Genomic DNA, 18554 nt, shown 5'->3' with positions numbered 1-18554 from the left:
CCTGCTCCGTCTTCACCCCAAAACAACAACAGCACAACAGCATTGACTAGCAGTGTAACTCCATACCAGAATATCCATTTTAGATACACACTAAGTGCAAAAAACAATATTAACTATTAGTGTAAACACTAAATATGTATAAACAACATAATATAACAATTCAATGAGAATATACTGAACTGATGTGTGAATACTTAGGATGTTTAATCCTGTGTTTACACAATTGTTCACATATCACTCTCACAATTTTACTCTTACACTGTTACTATGTGTAAAAACTGTTGTAATTAGTATGTTTATTCATAATTATTGCTTTTAGTTGTTATGTATTTATGGAGCAAACATGTTCAACAGTGTTATTCATTTCACTTTTATGTAATGTTGAGTCACACACCAGTATGTTTTTCTAATATTTACCTTTTTTCATTTGACAGATACACAGACGCAATCTCTGTTTGCATTTAAGCAACTTTTTAAATATATATTGTGTTTATTTTACAATATTACAGTTACAAAGCTAACAATACACACTACATTTGGCATACATTTACTCCTGTGAAAAAAGCAGTTTTATATGTACATCTCCAGACTGTTAGTATACAACTGTCAGTTCTTTAAGGCTTTCTCAATGACCATTAATCACAATTTGAGATGGAACATGCCAAAAGGGCAAAGCCAAGTCGTGCAAATGGCTTTTTCAGCAACTTCATTTGTGTTTTGTTCAGAGGGGCATGTAAGTGTTGCAACACTGTAAAACTAAACATGTAGTAACATTTCATTCTGTATTTATATGGTAAACTAAATGTTGTAAACAGTGACAACTTGCTCTGGTTTCAAACTTGACTGAATCATTGTTGGTCCTGACTGAGAATGGATTGTTGTTGTATTTTTTGATACATACACACACACATTAGCGCACACAACAGCAACAAATGCTGTTCATCATTCTGAGGTCAAAGGAAAAAAAAAAGGGTTCCCTTTGTGAAGACTAGAGATACACAGTTAACAGCAAAAGAAAACGTGTTTGCAGAAATGCATGGAGAACAAAAATCAGAACTGAGTTCAGTCTTTTGGATCTCTTGGTCCAGCAACCAGCAAACATGTGAGAACGTTGGAAAAAGCAAGCAGCAAAAATATAGTTAAAAAAAAAAAACAATTCCAACAAAAAAATCAACAATTATAATGCATTAAGACAATACTATTGAGCAACTGAACCAGGAAAATCAGTTCTTACCATGGTCAGTTATTATCAGAAAATACCACAAAATCATCATTTCATCCCTGAAATTATATAGAGACATTTCTATATTCAATGTCCTAGACAACCCGTATTGCTCAAAACAAAATGCATTTTTGTTCCGAGTCTTTGACATATTTTTAGTTCTGTCTTAACTCAAAAGACAAGTCTAAAGCTAATGCAAACAAGAGGTTATGTCGACATACATCACACCCACAAATGTTAGTATCCACCCATTTTTTGGCTCAAGCCATTTCAAGTATAGTTAAGCAGGAAAATATCCTATTTGAATGCAAAAACCTCAAATGGCAGATTTTAGGGCAGGTTCACACCTTAAGGTCAGGTTTCTGAATCAAACCAATGCAAAGATGTTGGATTGTTTTAATTTTCCCACTTGTCCGGTTTGTGTTCACATAACGGATAAGACCGGGTTCAGTGGGTAAAAAAACACAAACAACTAACGGCCCAATTTCCACCTGGATATTGTTCATCAGGCATGAATGTCTCGTAAGACAGCAGGCATTAAATTTAATAATGCCATTATTATTTTGTTAGCTGGTCAACTAAATAATAATGGTGCCAAGTAGCGCTTTTGCTGCCAAAATGTGGACTGGCAGCAAACACACTATTAGATCTCCAGTCAACAAAACATGAATAGAAAACTTGTTTATACCAATGAAACACACTGGCACAGTTTCGTGATTGGCTCGAATGGTGTTCACAACAGAAAGGAACTGTCCAGAGTTCACTTGACAGCAGTCAAGAGTTTGAGTCCAGCGTTCATCCCAAACAAACTGCACCAGGGGGGTAAACGCTTCAGGGTTCAATTCAGCCACACTGAACAAGGCTGATGTGAGCATGCCCTTAAAAATGCACTTGACTGTGGTCCTATTCTAAACTTCAGTAAAATTACAAAATAAGTTGCATTAGGTGAAAGTATCATAACAGGTGCTACATTAAATACCTCAGCCAGGGCTGTGACAGTATAGACTTTTTCTTACCGCAGTGACAAAGCAACATATTCCCAGGGGATGGCGGTTCACCATAACTGCTGTAATAGTATGTTTTACTGGACTATACTGAAGCATACTGTCATAAGCATAGCGTAGCTTCCTGAAGGAACAGGGCAGTGCAGAAGTGTGGGCAGCCTAAAAGTGAAGGAGAGCGAGCAGCAGACTACTGGTGCTGCTCATAGCAAAGCGGACACTTAAACTTAGCAGTAAAATGTCAATGTACAGTTTATGTTACAGTGTGTCAGTGAGTAAACGTCGCAGCTTCTCCAGACCGAGGTCTGTTATTTCCCATCTGCTAGAAAAGTTATGGAATCAGCCCCGAAGTAAGCTGAGAAAGACTAACTTTTAGCTAATGCTACTGCTACTGTTGCGGTTGTATCACTTTCAGAAACTTTGTGACCAAGCCCTCAACTGCAGCGTCTTTTCTTTGGAGACATTATAATAATTTTTTCTATTTTGACAACAATTGTTGTTAGCATATTGTTAGCTGCCCACTGACAATCCCAAGATGCCTTGTCTTGAGTCTGTTGACCAATCAAAACCTGTGTTCCTGACGTGTATGTGACAGCGCTGATCCTCAGATGGATTAACAGATCCATGAACTGATCTCAACATGAGATTGACCCTTCAAAATAAATTTTGTGGTAATAACGGTAATGAGCTTAACCCTGTCACAGGTTATCATCACAGTCCTAACCTTAGCATCCACTGTTATGTGCCAATTTTATGTCACCAGAGTTTATAATTCAATTGCTGCAGGTATGGTATCAAATGATACATTACAAACTAAACTCATGAGTGCACATGCTCACAGACCAGTGTACGTGACAGGCGTGACACCGTGAATCAGCAGCGTTGGCCCTAAACTATTGGTCACTGCCTCCACCTGACCCAGGTACCGCTGCGCCTGGCTGTGATGAGCAGGAGGTCGAGGTAAGTACAGGAAGCGAACAGCAGCTTGTGAGCTGTGCTCCATCAGCATGGAGTTCACAGCAGACAAAAAGTCCTCGGACAGAGCTTGTGTCGGCTCCCCGTTTGGCTGAACATGGTGCTGCACCACTGAGTCCCACGGCACGATCTTTATCGACGCCCTGATCCTCAGCTTCCTCAGCAGCTCTCTGAACGTCTCTTCATCTACCACCCAGCCCTGATCACTGGACTCAGTCTCCACATTCAGGAAGATTCTCATTCTTGCGTGGCGCCACTTGTTGGACATGTTGAGCACACAGGCCATCTGCAGCAGAAAGAGGCTGCACACGTCCTGATAATCGCGGCTGCCTGGCTGCAGCAGGTTGAGAGGCCACACGTCTATTGTCCGCTCTGACCCGTCCACCTTGCTGTCTTTACCCTCGCCCTCCAACTGGAAGAAGTAGCGGGCAAGACACACATTCTTGTTCATTTTAAGGGCATCAGAAATTATTCCTACATACTCCTCTGGCGACAGCCAGCGTGGGCTCTCAACATGTCGGACTGGAGGGAAATGTGCCTGTAGTGACGGCAAGTCGACCCCAAAATTATACTCGCCCTCAGTCCCTTGTCCCATCGAAGAGTCACAGAATGCACTGTCCTGTAGGAAGAAGTCCTCAGGAGTGCAACTGTCATAGAAACCCAAAACCAGAGTGTTGGGCTTCATACCACCTTGTAGAGAGAAGCGGACAAAAGTGCACAAGAGTCAATAAGCACAGATAGAGCAACATAGTTTGGCTGAATGTGTGTGTGAGCAGGGATAAGAGAACTCAGAGCTCACCGAGGCCTGTGATGCGCAGCAGGTGCTGTGTTCCCTGTCTGACGGAGGGAGACAATGTCAGGTCTACGAAGGCCTTCACCCCAAGTTTATCAACCAGACTCAACCAGAAGTTGTACTGTTGCTGGACTGGGTCTGATGGCAGGGTGTCTAAAACGCAGGAGAGGAAGACAGTAATTTACTGCTTAGATTTAATACAAACAGTAATGTGACACAGGGCTTCAATTCATAGATGCAATTATGCAAAACATGTTTCAGCAGAATTGCAGAATGGAGGCATGTAAACAGAAGTGGAAGATGTACCCAGTTGAATAAAATAAAATAACTGAATAAACCTGAATAAAAGATAATAAAAACTATTTAAAAAAAACTGAATAAACCACCTGAATAAAAGTACCACAATGTGTATAAAGTACACAATTACTATCTACTACATTTACTTAAAATTTCAATGTAAAATGTCCTCTGGACCTGATATATTATTATATATGACAGTATCAGATTGTTAATACTGATGCATCAGTGCAGAGATGTAGCAGTTTACTGTAGTGGCTGGTTGGGTTGGAGCTAGTTTTAATTACTTCATATAATTAGTTTGGTCCAGTGGACCCCCCAGAGGGTTTGAGATAAATCTCAGTGTTTGGAAGATGATTCATGAGGTAAGAATGAAGGAAAAGCTAAATTCTACCTGTAAGGAGTACTCAGATAATAGCACAGTGTAGAGATACAAGTAAAAGACCTGCATTCAAAACCTTACTTCAGTCAAAGTATGTAAGTATTATCATCAAAAGTAACCAAATGCAAAGCAACTGCTTTAATCTTTAATAATGTGCTGTATTTTATAAGCAAACTGTTTTGTGTGTGCATGTTTTTATGTGGCTATCAAACAAATCCAGTGAAGTAAAAAGTACAATATTTCCCTTTGAAATGTAGCAGAGTAGAAGTATAAAATTGAAATACTCAAGTAAAGCACAAGTATCTAAAAAAAGGAATTAAGTACAGTTCTTGAGTAGATGTACTTAGGTACTTTCCACCACCGCAGGTAAATAATCTAATCTCATTGTTTGAAAACACTGTAATGCATCACTATGGTCACCAGAGGGCAGGTAGGCAAACTGTGAGTTAGTGAATTAATGCTCTCTGTATCCTCAGGGTGCATCACACAAGATATTGTCTTACAGTTTGGACAGGATGTGTGTCTATTTAGCAAAATAATTATGGAGCTACACATATGTCTGGTTATACTGTCATTATGCCACAGTGGTGCAGAGAAAACATATTCTCTCATCAATAATACAAGAGAAGCAGCAGATGGAAAGTGAAAGCCCAACAGGTACAGAAGCCTTCATGGCGCTGCCTGTGGACTTCAGGTAAATGAGAGTTCAGCTTCAGTGGGAGGATGAAATCACAGAGGAAAATGATTGAAAGATAAGAATAATTTAATACTGTTAGCTGCAGATGGCCATCACAGACCATCCACAGATAATTACCCAGATCTCCCAGCTGCACATGGCCCAGCACAAACAGCCCTCCCTTCTTCAGCTGGTTGACAAACAGGATGAGCTGACAGGAGGAGCGAGGATTGGCCACCATCAGCAACACCTGAGGCCTCCAGAACTTCACATGGTCCTTCCTCACATCCAGCATCAACAGATACTTGCGCACCTTAACCAAAGAGAAGACAGTACGTTTGACAAACTTTGTGTCTGACTCTGTGTGTGTGTGTGTGTGTGTGTGTCTGTGCTGCAGGAGTCCAGCTACCTGATGGAAAATGAGAGCCTGGCTGATGTAGCCCCAGCTGCTGGTGGGCGATCTGTAGTGGAGGAACAGCAGCAGCAGTAGCAGGAGGACGATGCTGCCCGAGGAGTACACAGGGTTGATGACGAACATCATCACCACACAGCTCAGGATCCCCAGCAGGCAGGTGTGCCAGGAGAAGAGCTGGAAGGTCGGTCTGTTAAACAAACAAAGACACAGTCACTTTTACAGTCCCATAAAATATATGATAGCAATAAAAAAAAACATAACATAAGTGAGGGTTGTTTATCTATGTGATGTTGAGGACTAGTGCTAAAACGTCTTTAACGGCTTTAAAGTCTCACTTTTTGAGCCTAATATTCTAAGTTGTTTTAGCTTTTCTAGTATCACTGAGCCAATGTAGATTTTTTTTTCTTACTTACTGGGCCAGAATTTATGACCACACTCAATAACAGCACTGTGAACAAGTGCCATGTAGTTCTCAGGCAGTATTTAAATTGTGATATTTTACCTTAACAGTTGGTATTTTTGTAATTTTATTCTGAACTAGAAGAGGTCACTCAGTAGAGTGAAGATCTCCACCAGTCAACAGATGCAACCAGCAGAGGTAACGACTGAAACAAAGTTGAATGAATATGACCCCTGTATCGAAATATACAAGAGTTTGGTGATTCTATCCTGCCAACCTTTATTTCATTAAAATTCAACTTTTGAATCTTGTCTTTATCAGCTCCATCCCCAATTATTGCTAATGACTGATAAAAAGTTGTGATACTGGGGGCACAAACTTATTTTGTCTTCTGAAAGGGGAGCATGCCAGAAAAAATTTGGGAACCACTGGTTTAGAAAATTTTGTTACTTATTCAGAGCATTTTGATATGTATTTTAAACATTTTATTTAGAACATTTTGTTATTTATTTAGAACATTTGATTATTTGCTGAGAACATTTGGTTATTTGTTTATAACATTACAACAAAGGCAACAAAGCTAATAAACAAGATTTATTCATCTCATATCATGCCTATCTTTAGTGGGGAATTAATCTGCAGATGCTCTGGTTTAAGATGAAAACAAAAAAAAACCAAGGATGTCAGGTTCTGAACCATAATAAAGGCCAAAATGTGTCCTACAACAGATTAGGTAAGCCTTGTCTGTAGCCTAGCCGTTTTGATGACTTGCGGCCTCTATTGGCCAGTTAAGAGGAGTGAGGAGTCAGCAGAGCAGGCAGTAAAAAGATTTGAATCACCTCAAACATGAGAGATCCTTGAGCATACCGTCATATGCCTGGTGGAGATAATAAATAATTGACTTGACTGCTGGATTCAATTACAGGTCATTGAAAAATGTGGTTGCAGTGTCTTTGTGCTGCTGATAGAGGTCAGTAAAGATAACCAATTTCTTATTTTTCCTTTAATATATGATTGAACTTTCAGTACCTGAAATTTGGAGCCGATGCCCACTCAAGAGCCAAACAGGCGAGGTCCACCGCAGCGTAGGCCAGCAAGTAGAAAACAGTCACCAAACTTGCAACAGCATTAAGCTGGCCTGCAAACACAACACACTGAAACAAAAACACACCACAGCTTAGGAAATTGGTTGTAATTCTGAAAATACACAACTGGATACTGAAGAAACTGTGCTAACCTGTGCCAGACCCCAGGTGTACAGCACGGCCACCCACGGATTCCCCGAGCTTGATGTGATGGCAGCTGGAGCTAACGGCAAACCTGTGAGGAAAATAAGCGTCTCTTCGTAAATAACTCCATACACGCAAAGAAACCACTGATACTGAGTAAAAATTTCAGGCTCTACCAAAGAGGTGATCCAGAGCGAGAGCGTGGAGGATACGTGACGCTCCGATCATGGAGCACATCGCAGCTGACAGAGAGGCGCAGTAAATCCCGACGGTGACAAATGGAGGCCAGATGTTTATTTTCTGGAGGAACCCATAATCCTGAATCAGCAGGGTCCTAAAGAAAGAGAACATGTTCTACTTGGCATTGTGATCTTAGCTGCTTTTTTTATGTTGATATCTCTTTAAAGCAGCAGTAGGTAATTTGAACATACGCAATGCAAATCCTTCCGCCTCTGTCTCTGCTAAGCCCCTCCCACAAAATGATGCACTAAACATGCACGTACACTTTGCTGGGCTCGAAGCAGAACTTTTTAACTAATGCTTTAGCTAATTAGCAAGCTAACACCTGCTCTCTATTCAGGTGGTTACGTCCGACTCAGAGGTAAGAAACTGATCCTTTGTGAAGGAAAAAGCTGCTTATTTATTTGGCTCCCCATTTCCACAAAGTGGTTGCTTCCTGCGCTCCACACAAAATCATCAGTTAAAAGACAACAATTGAAAATCACACAGTATCAACAGGACAATAAAATTCAATATTGGCCCAAAATTAAGAATATAAAATAGGTGAAATGACTCTAAGCAACATGAAGCAATAAATAACAGTAACCTATAATGGAAACATTGTCACACGCACACTGTGCCAAATAAATACAAATAATTATTTCAACCAAAATTATAGAATGAAATAACATTGCCTACTGCAGCTTTAAGTAGGAATATCAAACACTATCATGAAGCATTTTTGACCTGTCGCAGGTGGCGCTGACCAAGATGAAGAGCAGGACGTAGACTGTGAAAGTGTAAAAGACGGCTACGATGGTGCCTTTAGGGATGGAAATACTCGGAGTCTTCAGCTCTCCTTCAGACACATGTGGAGAAAGAACAAACATCAAGTCAGTAGCAATACCATAATGAAAAAATACTCCATTACTACATGCAGAAGTCCTGCATTCAGAGTAGTACCGCGTAACATCCGACAAATGCACTTAATGTACTTCTTCTGAAGAAAAGTGGCCCCTTGCAGTTTCATATTTATATATATATTGTATTACTGTATTATTATTCCTGATGCATTAATGGACAGGTCACCTCAAAATCAAAAATACATATTTTCCTCTTATCTGTAGCGCTATTTATGCATCCAGATAGCTTTGGTGGGAGTTAAAAAGTTTAGGAAATATCACCCGGTTACTCAAGACAATCCACAAAACTTGTTGTGAGCAGATTCATGTAGGATCTACTTTCTCACTACCAAACTACACCCCCCAACTGTATCACTATGCAGAAGGAAGTGTGCATCTACTCAAAGAAAAGAGGCTTGTGCTAGTGACAGTGTACGATATAAACATTCATGAGTAGAGGAAACCTTCCTTCAGTGCAGTCAGACTGTTGGTGGGTGTAGTTTGGTAGAAAGAAAATAGTTCCTACATGGTCCACATTGGTGTTGAGGTCTTCAAAAATATTTTTTTGGTGCTTTGAGCACCACAAGCCAAGTGTCATCTAGTGTCATTATATTCAAGAGAAGGCAGACATCTACAGCTGATATCTCCAAAACACAACAACTTGGAGGAAAAATATGTATTTTGGTTTTGGGGTGAACTGTCCCTTTAATGTCCAAATAGAATTTTACTGTTTTTAAGGCGTAGTGACTCAAAATTGTATACGTACAGTATATTAACAAATGTTCTTAGTTACAGGTGATGTGATTATACGTGTAAGACAACAAGGTTTAACCTGACATGTTGGCTCCAGCCATGATCCCAGTGCAGCTGGTAAACATGACGGCAAACACAGTGGCAAAAGTCATGACAGAGTTGGTGCTGTAGTCCAGAGCGTAACCAGCTGCAATGAGAAAAATAAGGAACAACAGTGAGAGCAATAAAAGATGCTCCTAAATTTACAAGCATCAGTTTATAGTTTCATATCCTCACTAAAATCAACACTCACAGCCCAGGTTGTTCCTCAGAGTGGTGGCATTGAAGCCAGTGTAGCTGGCGTTGTAGTGGACGGTCTGGTTGCCAGGTCCCTGGTGGGTGATGACAAAATCACGAGGTTTGACCGCCACAGAGCTGATGAAGATGGACAGCAAGGATACAGTGACCACTAGCAGGATGGCAAAGGCGGTGCGGGAATAAATGTGGGCACCCACAAGACACACGAGCAAACACAGCAGAAGGACTACTGACGAGTACAGCACAGTGTACCAGTAACCCTGAGGAAGCACATGCACGCCCCCGGTCAATGATGACTCTACAACAGAGGGAAACAAACAGGCAGAAAACTGAGATCCTTTAAACAAAAATAAGTAGGATTTCTACTACAAACCCCAATCCCCCAAAAAATTATATAATTAAATGATTTGCAAATACTATTCGACTTATGTTCAATTGAATACGGTATAAAGACAAAATATAATATGTTCAAACTGATTAACTTTCTTGTTTTTTTGTAAATATACACTCATCCTGAACTTAATTCCTGAAACACGCTCCAAAAAAAGTTGGGACAGGCACTGTGATAAATCACCTTTTCTTTCAACAACACCCAATAAGTTTTGAGGCATTTCTCTCTTGATATATGACTTCGGGTGCTCAACAGTCCAGAGTCTCTGTTGGGGTATTTTTTGACTCATAATGCACCAAACATTTTCAATGGGAGACAGGTCTGGGCTCCAGTAAGGTCAGTCTAGTACCCAAACTCTTTTATTACAAAGCCACGCTGAAAAACAACATCCCTGAAAAGATGCTGTCTGGATGGCAGCATGTGTTGCTCCGAGGCCTGCATGTTTTGAAGGTTCATTCTCTGAATCTTTTAATGATATTATTACGTTGCTGTAAACTGTTATACTATTTTCCAATGCAGTTTTTCACAAAGTAGGGAACCTTACTCCATGCTAGTTTGTGAATGAGTGAGCTTTTTGAAGATGACTCTATCACCTGTTACCAATGAACCTGTTTTTTTCAGCATTTCACAACATTCTCAGTCTTTTGTTGCCCCGTCCCAGCTTTTTACAAAAGGTTTTGCAGGAATATTGCAACATTAAATATCTTTAACATCAAAACATACTTGCAAATCATTTCAGTCTGTTTTTTTTTTTTCTGTTTTCGCAGCATCCCAACCTTTTATAATTGGGTTTGTAAATGAAGTAGTTTAGTTAACTAGAAACAGAACACAAACAAAAACTTACCAGGATCTGAACCAAATACATCAAGTATCGCCTCTACAAGACCAAGAACGTACTCTCCACACGCACACACTTTGGCCAGAAAGAACATCAAACCGATGCTTCCTCCAAACTCGGGGCCCAGAGATCGACTTATCATATCTGGTCACATACTGTTAAGGTTTCAACTGAAATGAGTGAGGCAATTAACGAGAAAAACAACATGTTGAGCGTGTGTTTGCTCTCTAAGGATACAGTAGGCTCCACCACCCTGTATGGCACCGTTGGTGGAAATGGCACAGATGGAGAGTATAGTCAGAGATATAATGGTGTAGGCTACAATCAGCATTAAAAGACCCTGTAACAGCCCCGCATGACCAACCACAAACCCTGAAAGACAGATCACGTCAGTGTTAGTCACTACTGCACAGCACAATGACTCACTTATACTGTATTCATACAAACATGCACTGTCTGCAGCCAAAAACGGCTTCTAGTCGTCTGATCTCTTCACACGCGTATCGCTCACCGGTTCTCAAGAACAGCACGATGCTGAACATGGAGAGGATGGTGGGCACCATCACCCCGAAAAAAGTGTTCAGTTTCCGAGGGTCTTTACTCGGTGTCCCTGAGCCCGAGCCCGAGCCCGGGCCAGATTCAGAGGCAGTGTCCGGCTCCGCACCACATGCCACCGCGGTCACAGCCAGCCCACACACCCCTGAGGTGATCAGAGGGGTGCGTTCGTTCGACATGGTTGCTGAAAGGAGTCCGTCTGCTTGTCCTGGGAAAAAGAAATCAATGAGGACATGTTTCAAACTTACCCACAAGCAAATATGTATCTTAATTTATTTCTCATGCACAGTTCTGCTTTTTCACCCTGAACATGAGCCCAAAGTTTGTTGAACACTTTCACATTGTGGTGAAAGTGAAACCATTCATCAGTCCTGCAGAACAGAGATCCAACCATTACTCGATTAAGCAAGTGAAATAAACTGTTTTCTATTTTGATAATCGGTTGATTTGTTTGTTTTAGTTGTTGATTGTTTTTTCCTTTTTCAAGCAGAAATGTAAAACATTTTGTGGAACCAGCTTCTTAGATGTAAAGATTTCAAGTTTTCTACTACTGGTTGGACAAAAGAAGCATTTTTTCAAGGACTGCGATGAATATTTTTCACAATTTTATAGACTAAACAATTAATGGTGAAAATAATCAGCAGATTTAACAAAGAGGAACATAGCTGTTTGTTGCAGGGTTTTGTTTGTGTGATGTTTTGTTCTGTTTCAAATCTAGCAGCAAACCACAAACACCCTCATGCACACCCAGTGACATTTTTACAGAAAAATGAACATCATCATGTGCACAATAGCACATGTTCTGCAGTTCCCTGTGAGTGCTTCCAGCATCAGATAAACAATCTGTTTACTTTATAAACAGTCAGATACTTTACAGTTCACTAGCACTAAAGTGCCATATGGTCACCTGATGCTTGAATGATGGATGATTCATTTGCCTTGTTCTGTTACTTTCTTAAACAATCAGTCACTTTTCTTCTTTGTTGGGCTGTACTGGATGTCTTTTTTTTTACATTCAAAGCTACAACTGAAGATTTCAAATGAATCTTCTAACAAAATCCTCAGTTTGAATAAAGTGATTTGTCAGATTAGATTAGTTAGTCCTATTTTATTAAATCAGGTGTCTTAAATGAAAAAGCTCATCTATTTCTTCAACATAAATATAATTTATGGAACTGCCAGACTGCCCTGTTAATACAGGTGTGGCAAGCTGGAAAGCAAACAGTTTCTTTAATCGTAATTAAAATGTTGTTTTTGGAAGGCTACTGGGAGAAGATTGAGTCGCACACTTGTACCAACAAAAAGATAATATCTGATAATTTTTTCAACAATTAAATGTGACAGTCTAGAATACCCAAGCACTGAACCTGCAAGTCAAGTTTGAGACTCGCTCCTCTTAATAAAAGCTGCCGCTCACACCTCAGGTTGGTATTTGCAGTCAGCTGATTCACAGCTGCTTGTCTGTTTTTACATGCAACCCAAACCAAAAAGCAGACGGACAGCCTGAGCGTGGCCCTCTGTGCACAGGTGACCTTTGCTGTTTTCTGTCTCTCAGATGCCAACGTTCACCTCTGCCATTCTTTTTTTTCCATGAGGCAGTTTTCTGTTGCTAGAGGTGCCTCAACAACCAGCCCCCCCTCTCTGCCAGTTATTAGATCATCTACAGGAATCACATGATGTTAAGCCTGAACCAGGACAGATGGTTTACACAACAAAGCATGATGGGACCTGAAGGGCTATAAGCACCCAATTATTGAAGGGATCACACCCAGTAACTGTTTCATCTCTGCGTGGAATAGGCCACTAGCTTATTAGAAAATGAATCAGCACTGTTTTTAACAATCGCATAATCACACAAGACAGTTTTCAAGCAAAAATGCCAGAAACCGACTGGTTCACAGATGTGAAAATCTGCTTTGTCTTGTGATAGTTAACTGAAGATTATTGTTGTTATTGTTTTATGTTTGACTTTTAGACTGTTTGTAAGACAAGCCATCTGGAGCTGTCCAAAATGGCAATGGACATTTTACACGGTTAACTGATGGATGATTAACCCAGAACATAATCAGTAGATTACTTGATCACGTAAATAATCACGGGTGTAGCCCAATCTGACAGATTTATGTATTTTTCCTGTGTGAGACTGTATCACACTACTGTGTGGTTACTAGTTCTTTACAACACTCAGAGGGCTGGCTATTTATTACAAACATTAACCACTCTTGAGTAAAATACAACTGATGACATATTTTAAACCACATCATAGTGAGATGACATGTCAGTAGTTATAAAAGGGAAGTGGAACATTCAGTGTTTTATTCATGTTACATTTAGACACGTTTGCTGACTTCCTTCCTCACAAGATGTATCATCTGGTGTTTCTTGTGTTCCCGTGGGAGTTATAGCAACTAGACGAGGTAGAAGGGATATGATGCCATTGACAGGCGCCCAACTGAAGCGCACCATTACTTTGAAAAAATTACGGATTTCTCTGGGTTTAAGTGTTGCTGGAAACATTTACTTGCAGGGAAGTTGCAGATTGAAACCAACTCGCCTCATCCTCCCCTTCCAAGCATGTAAGAGAACATAACGTGGCTGTGAAGATCATAAAAATCGCAACAGATCCTATCTAGAGCAAGTGTTGGGTTTGCTTGTTCTGGGCTACTGTAGAAACATGGCGGTTCAACACGGTGGCTGCGGAAGAGGACCCACGCTGTCTGTAGACATAAACATCTCTTTCTAAGGTTATGAAAACAAAACAATTCTTATTTTCAGGTGATTATACACAAATTAAAATATACTTATTAATATTAAAGTCCCTTTGGCCACATTCTGCTGATAAATCCACAATAATCTTATACACTGGATTTTTATTTGGATATGGTCAGGTTTTAGAGTGTTTGTCAACCAATCCATTTGAGGCCAATAGATATTTATTTTATATATTTTTTATATTAACAGATTGATGAATAATGCAGACAATAATCAGCAGATTACTTGATCATGTAACCAATCTGGCAGATTTATGTTTCTTTCTTATGTGATCCCTAATACCAGGGGTTCTCAAGCTATTGTAAGTTAAAGCCAACTTCTCATTGGTTAAAAAAAATGTGAGTACCTTCCCAATTTAATGAAAAAAAAAACATGACATGACAAGACAACATGAGAAGAAAAAAAGAGAAAAAAAACTGGCGACAGGATTTCACCACATTTGAAAGACTGTGCTTCTGGTTCAGCATCACTGCGATTATGAATCCAAATGTTGTGTTGTGAGGGTCATGTTTCCTTCATGACTTGTCATGATTGCCATGGTGATATTCAAACAGACCATTTAAGTTATTCATTTTAATTTTACATTTTTTTACTCATGTAAAATCTTGAGCAAATATGAAAATATATCAGACATAAAAATAACTAGCTTTGTAAGTTACCAAACCATTTGGCAGTACGACCACGGTACTACTGCCTCTGTGGCACAATAGATGTCAGTCTGAGGCCTGACAGTGGTCCACGGCCCACTATAAGCATTTATAACCACCACTGAAATCCTTTAGTTAGTCAGCTGTTTTTAATATAGCTGCACAACATTTCTAAGACTTTAAGTAAAACAGAACTGATCAACCCCCTCAAGGTGGGATGACATGTTAGTGGCTAGAACAGGAAAGTGGAACATATAATGAGAACTGAGTACATGCAGTGATCATACAGTGACCATTTACTTATTAGTTAAATCGTAATTTCTTTTACTGTAATTGATGCTGAGCACGATATTCAGCCTCATTGTTATGTTCTGCAGGATGCTGTTGGTGATGCACTGAGCTGATGTTCCTGATGTTGGTGCAGACCGCCTGAACCCGCCTAACAAGGCCCTCTGAGGGTCCGCAGACCCCATTTTAGAAACAAATCGGTTACCAAAATAAATCACCGTTTCCGTCACATATGCGTAGCTTGAGGGTGGAGCAACTGCGGCATTAAAACTTTACGCGTTTTGGGGAGTAAACAAGGTAAAACCATAATACGCCACATCTGCAGAGCATCTTGGGTAAACGTCTGTTTACGTTGTCATGCCTCGGTCAGGAAGTGTCTGCTCCTCCGCCTGTCATAAAACACTAAAGTGCTCCTGCCCGGTCATTCAAAAACCAACATGCAGGACACCGAGGACTACAGACGCTGTGATGTCCCCTGAAACACCGAGGACAGTCAAACTCACCCCGCTGAACCTCCTCGGGACAGTTTCACCACTTCCTGCTTCTGAAAACCTTCTTCTTTCTGGAGTCTCCTCCTGTCTCTGCGTGTCTCTGTCCGCGCGCCGTGTCTCTAGAAGAAGATGTCCCGGCTCAGACGTGCAGTGGACAGTGGGGATGTAGGCCGGTGGACAGGGCTGAGCTGTCCCGAGAGTTGGATGCTGCTGCTGCCCAATAACAACCCGGCAGCCATGGCACGCCTCGTCCCTCTATTATTTGTTCAAAAGTGTCACGGGAGAGCAGAAACTAACCATGTGACTGCCAGGAGGGGAGGGCGAAAACACCACAAATATGAGCAAAGGTAGTGCCTGTCCAAAGTGACCACGCCCCTTATCTGCAGAGCAGTCTCACCTCACCAGTGAGCAATAAATAACTTCAAATGAGTGGACATAAAGAGGTGGTTTCAGCTGTTTATCTGCTGTTTGCATTAAGAAGACACACAAACTGTATATGAGCATTTGATGTAAAGTTGTACTGTATGATGAACTGTAATGGCATGTCTTTCCACCAGGGGTCACTGTTGCGACAAAGATGACTTCCATACTGTAAACAGAGGGGATCATTCTTATCTTTCAGGAAGTCAACAAAGGTTTTTTTAATTATTATTATTAAAATAATGGATCTTTTCCACATAAGGCAAAATTGAAATTGCCAAAATTTCATGCATACAGTGTTCAGTCTATATAAGCTCATTTCCATTCTGCACCAGGAAAACAAAACCATCACTAAAAATTAACAAGGGGATTAATATGAGGATTTGTGTGATGTTAAAGAGGAAAAATGGAGGGCATGGTCTGCTAAAATCTCAGTCAAATGCTTGTTGGACGTTCCAGTGGGGCTACACAATTAATCTAAATATGATCAAATTTTTTTTTTTTTTTGAGAACTTAAAATGTGTGACAAAAAAAGGATTAAAATGAACTTCTGTAGTGCTGCAGAGATGGTCTTCAGATCTTGTTCTGTAGATGTAAGAAAACATGTTTGTTTTTTGATACAGACACCACCAACAAATGTCACATCATTGTGATTTTGACAGTTTCTTTCGATGACAATTAAAATTTAAAATGTAAAAATTATCATTACCACTGATCATGGATCAAATCATGTCACCATCGCAAGATTTGTTTTTTATTTTTACCGTACTGCAAAGCACTAGTTTCCAAGACTCTACCATATGTCTATGTCTTCAAACAAGCATATCGAATTGTAATATTCTCTGGTTACAATCCTTTTATATATTTTCCTCATAATCCTGCTTAGATCATGACACCCATCACTGAACAAAACACTAGATTAACACTACTGTATGGAGTAGGTAAGTGTTTTTTTTCTTTTGACCATGTTTTTTTTTCCAATATGACGGATGCAGGAAATGTAATAATAATATTAATTGTTCAAAAATATCTAGATATATCTGTACACACAGAGGTATTTTTAACCATGAATCTAAATCAGATTCAATATTTTTTAAGAATTAATATGTAGTTTTTCAAGCCAGTTTTTTCAACTGATGTATAAATACTTATAACCAAATATTTGAGTGAATGAATCAGTTACTCCTGGGATGGGTAAGTTTTCACATTCCTCCTTTGATATTTGGTTTAGTAACAAGGTAACAAGGAAGATTTTATATAATTTATTATAATGTATCTGTGAGAAAGACCTATTGGTTCCAAACGGATTTCAAAACATTTAAACTCACATATAAAATGAACATAGAGAATCTTTAGCCCTTCAGCAGATGTATGTAAAAACAGCCCTCTAGTGTCAAACTCTGCACATACATCATTCTGCACAGAGAAGCTCAAGCACCAAAGTGAAGTAATTTACTATAAGAGGTCACTGAATAGAGTGCAGATCCCTGCAAGGCAGCAGATGGTGAAGCACCAACTGCAATGCCACAAAAACTGCCAGATGCAACCAGTGGAAATTTGCAAAGTTCCACCAACATTAACATGACCTCCACCTACGTTGTCCCAAGCTGAAACAAGATTTTACACTGAAGCAGGTTTTCAACAATTACATCCCTACTGGCCTGTTAAGAAGAGCAACAAGTCAGCTGTCAATGGTCATATAAAACAGAGCAGTCAAAAAATAGACTTACTGCCTCACAGTTGTGTGTCTCCACCAACTTGTCAAGTTACAGTTTACATCCATGTCTGTCCAGACTCATATAATGTCTGTAGTAAACTTGCCACTATACTGACCTGTAACTTCAATAACCACTCACTGCAGCATTCAGAAAGAGGTGGGGTCAGATGTAGGTGGGGCTGGATGTCAGACAGGATAAAAAGCTGTGCTTAACTAATATAATAGAATGATGTCACTTCCTGTCTCCACTAGATGGCACTACAGAACAGCCACGAATTATATGTTATATTCCAGTATATTATGTGTAGACCACACCATGAAAATTTCATGTAAATCAGATGATTGTCATATGAGGCTTACTTCCTGTTGCCAGCAGGTTGCACAATGAGTATAACTACTGATTGGCATGTAAATGTGATCAGGAAGGGACTCTTATCAACCATGTGAAGTTTGAGGCTGACTGGAGAATTTATACTTAAATTAGAGCAACTTCCTGTTTCATGGCGAAACATCAGAACTCGATGCCACACCACAGTCTCACCCACTTCAACTAAAGCTAAATATTTTAATAACTTTTGATCACAAACTAGTCTAGATGGCACACACCAATTTTGAAGTCAGTCTAATGCATTCTGTAGGAGCAGTTCATTAAAGTACAAAGTGTGGAAAATGCTAACAAGCTGAACAGTTGAATTTAGGCTGTGGCTCCAAGAGGCATTTTTCTACGGTTGGACATGGTGCATGTGTCTACTGATTTTTGTACATGTAGATGAAACGTACCACAGGGGCTGCTTCATGGAAATATTGTAGAGGCCAACTTCAACCGTATATTGTCCTGTAGATGTATTTGGATATCTTATCAAACATGTTATGT

The 18554-nt window shown here is 39.9% G+C and overlaps 1 protein-coding gene across 1 annotated transcript; it reads right to left on the bottom strand.

Annotated features, from left to right (window-relative positions):
* Window positions 1-2179: 2179 nt before the first annotated feature.
* slc12a9 (solute carrier family 12 member 9) lies at window positions 2180-16188 on the bottom strand. The gene is made up of 14 exons (XM_084731031.1): window positions 15556-16188; window positions 11302-11553; window positions 11028-11162; window positions 10797-10934; window positions 9557-9859; window positions 9344-9451; window positions 8357-8468; window positions 7567-7724; window positions 7399-7481; window positions 7191-7315; window positions 5756-5948; window positions 5485-5659; window positions 3998-4144; window positions 2180-3888 (listed from the first exon to the last, which is right to left on the bottom strand). Exons 2-14 carry the CDS (start codon window positions 11522-11524, stop codon window positions 3059-3061), a joined length of 2730 nt encoding a protein of 909 aa, XP_084587157.1. The 5' UTR covers window positions 11525-11553; window positions 15556-16188; the 3' UTR covers window positions 2180-3058.
* Between the last annotated feature and the right edge of the window lie 2366 nt (window positions 16189-18554).

This window comes from Lutjanus erythropterus, chromosome 11, assembly GCF_056507025.1.
Source record: "Lutjanus erythropterus isolate fLutEry1 chromosome 11, fLutEry1.hap2, whole genome shotgun sequence".
Taxonomy (NCBI): domain Eukaryota; kingdom Metazoa; phylum Chordata; class Actinopteri; order Lutjaniformes; family Lutjanidae; genus Lutjanus; species Lutjanus erythropterus.
Note: the sequence above shows the minus strand (reverse complement) of the source record. Positions and strands in the feature narration are given on the sequence as shown.

What these genes read in the sequence shown, in the direction of transcription:
- slc12a9 (XM_084731031.1), bottom strand. Translation starts at nt 11,524, where the DNA reads ATGTCGAACGAACGCACCCCTCTGATCACCTCAGGGGTGTGTGGGCTG. An exon ending in AGGCTCTCATTTTCCATCAG is followed by an intron (nt 5,660 to 5,755) that starts GTAGCTGGACTC and finishes TCTTTGGTTAAG; the next exon opens with GTGCGCAAGTATCTGTTGAT. An exon ending in GCTGCGCATCACAGGCCTCG is followed by an intron (nt 3,889 to 3,997) that starts GTGAGCTCTGAG and finishes TCTCTCTACAAG; the next exon opens with GTGGTATGAAGCCCAACACT.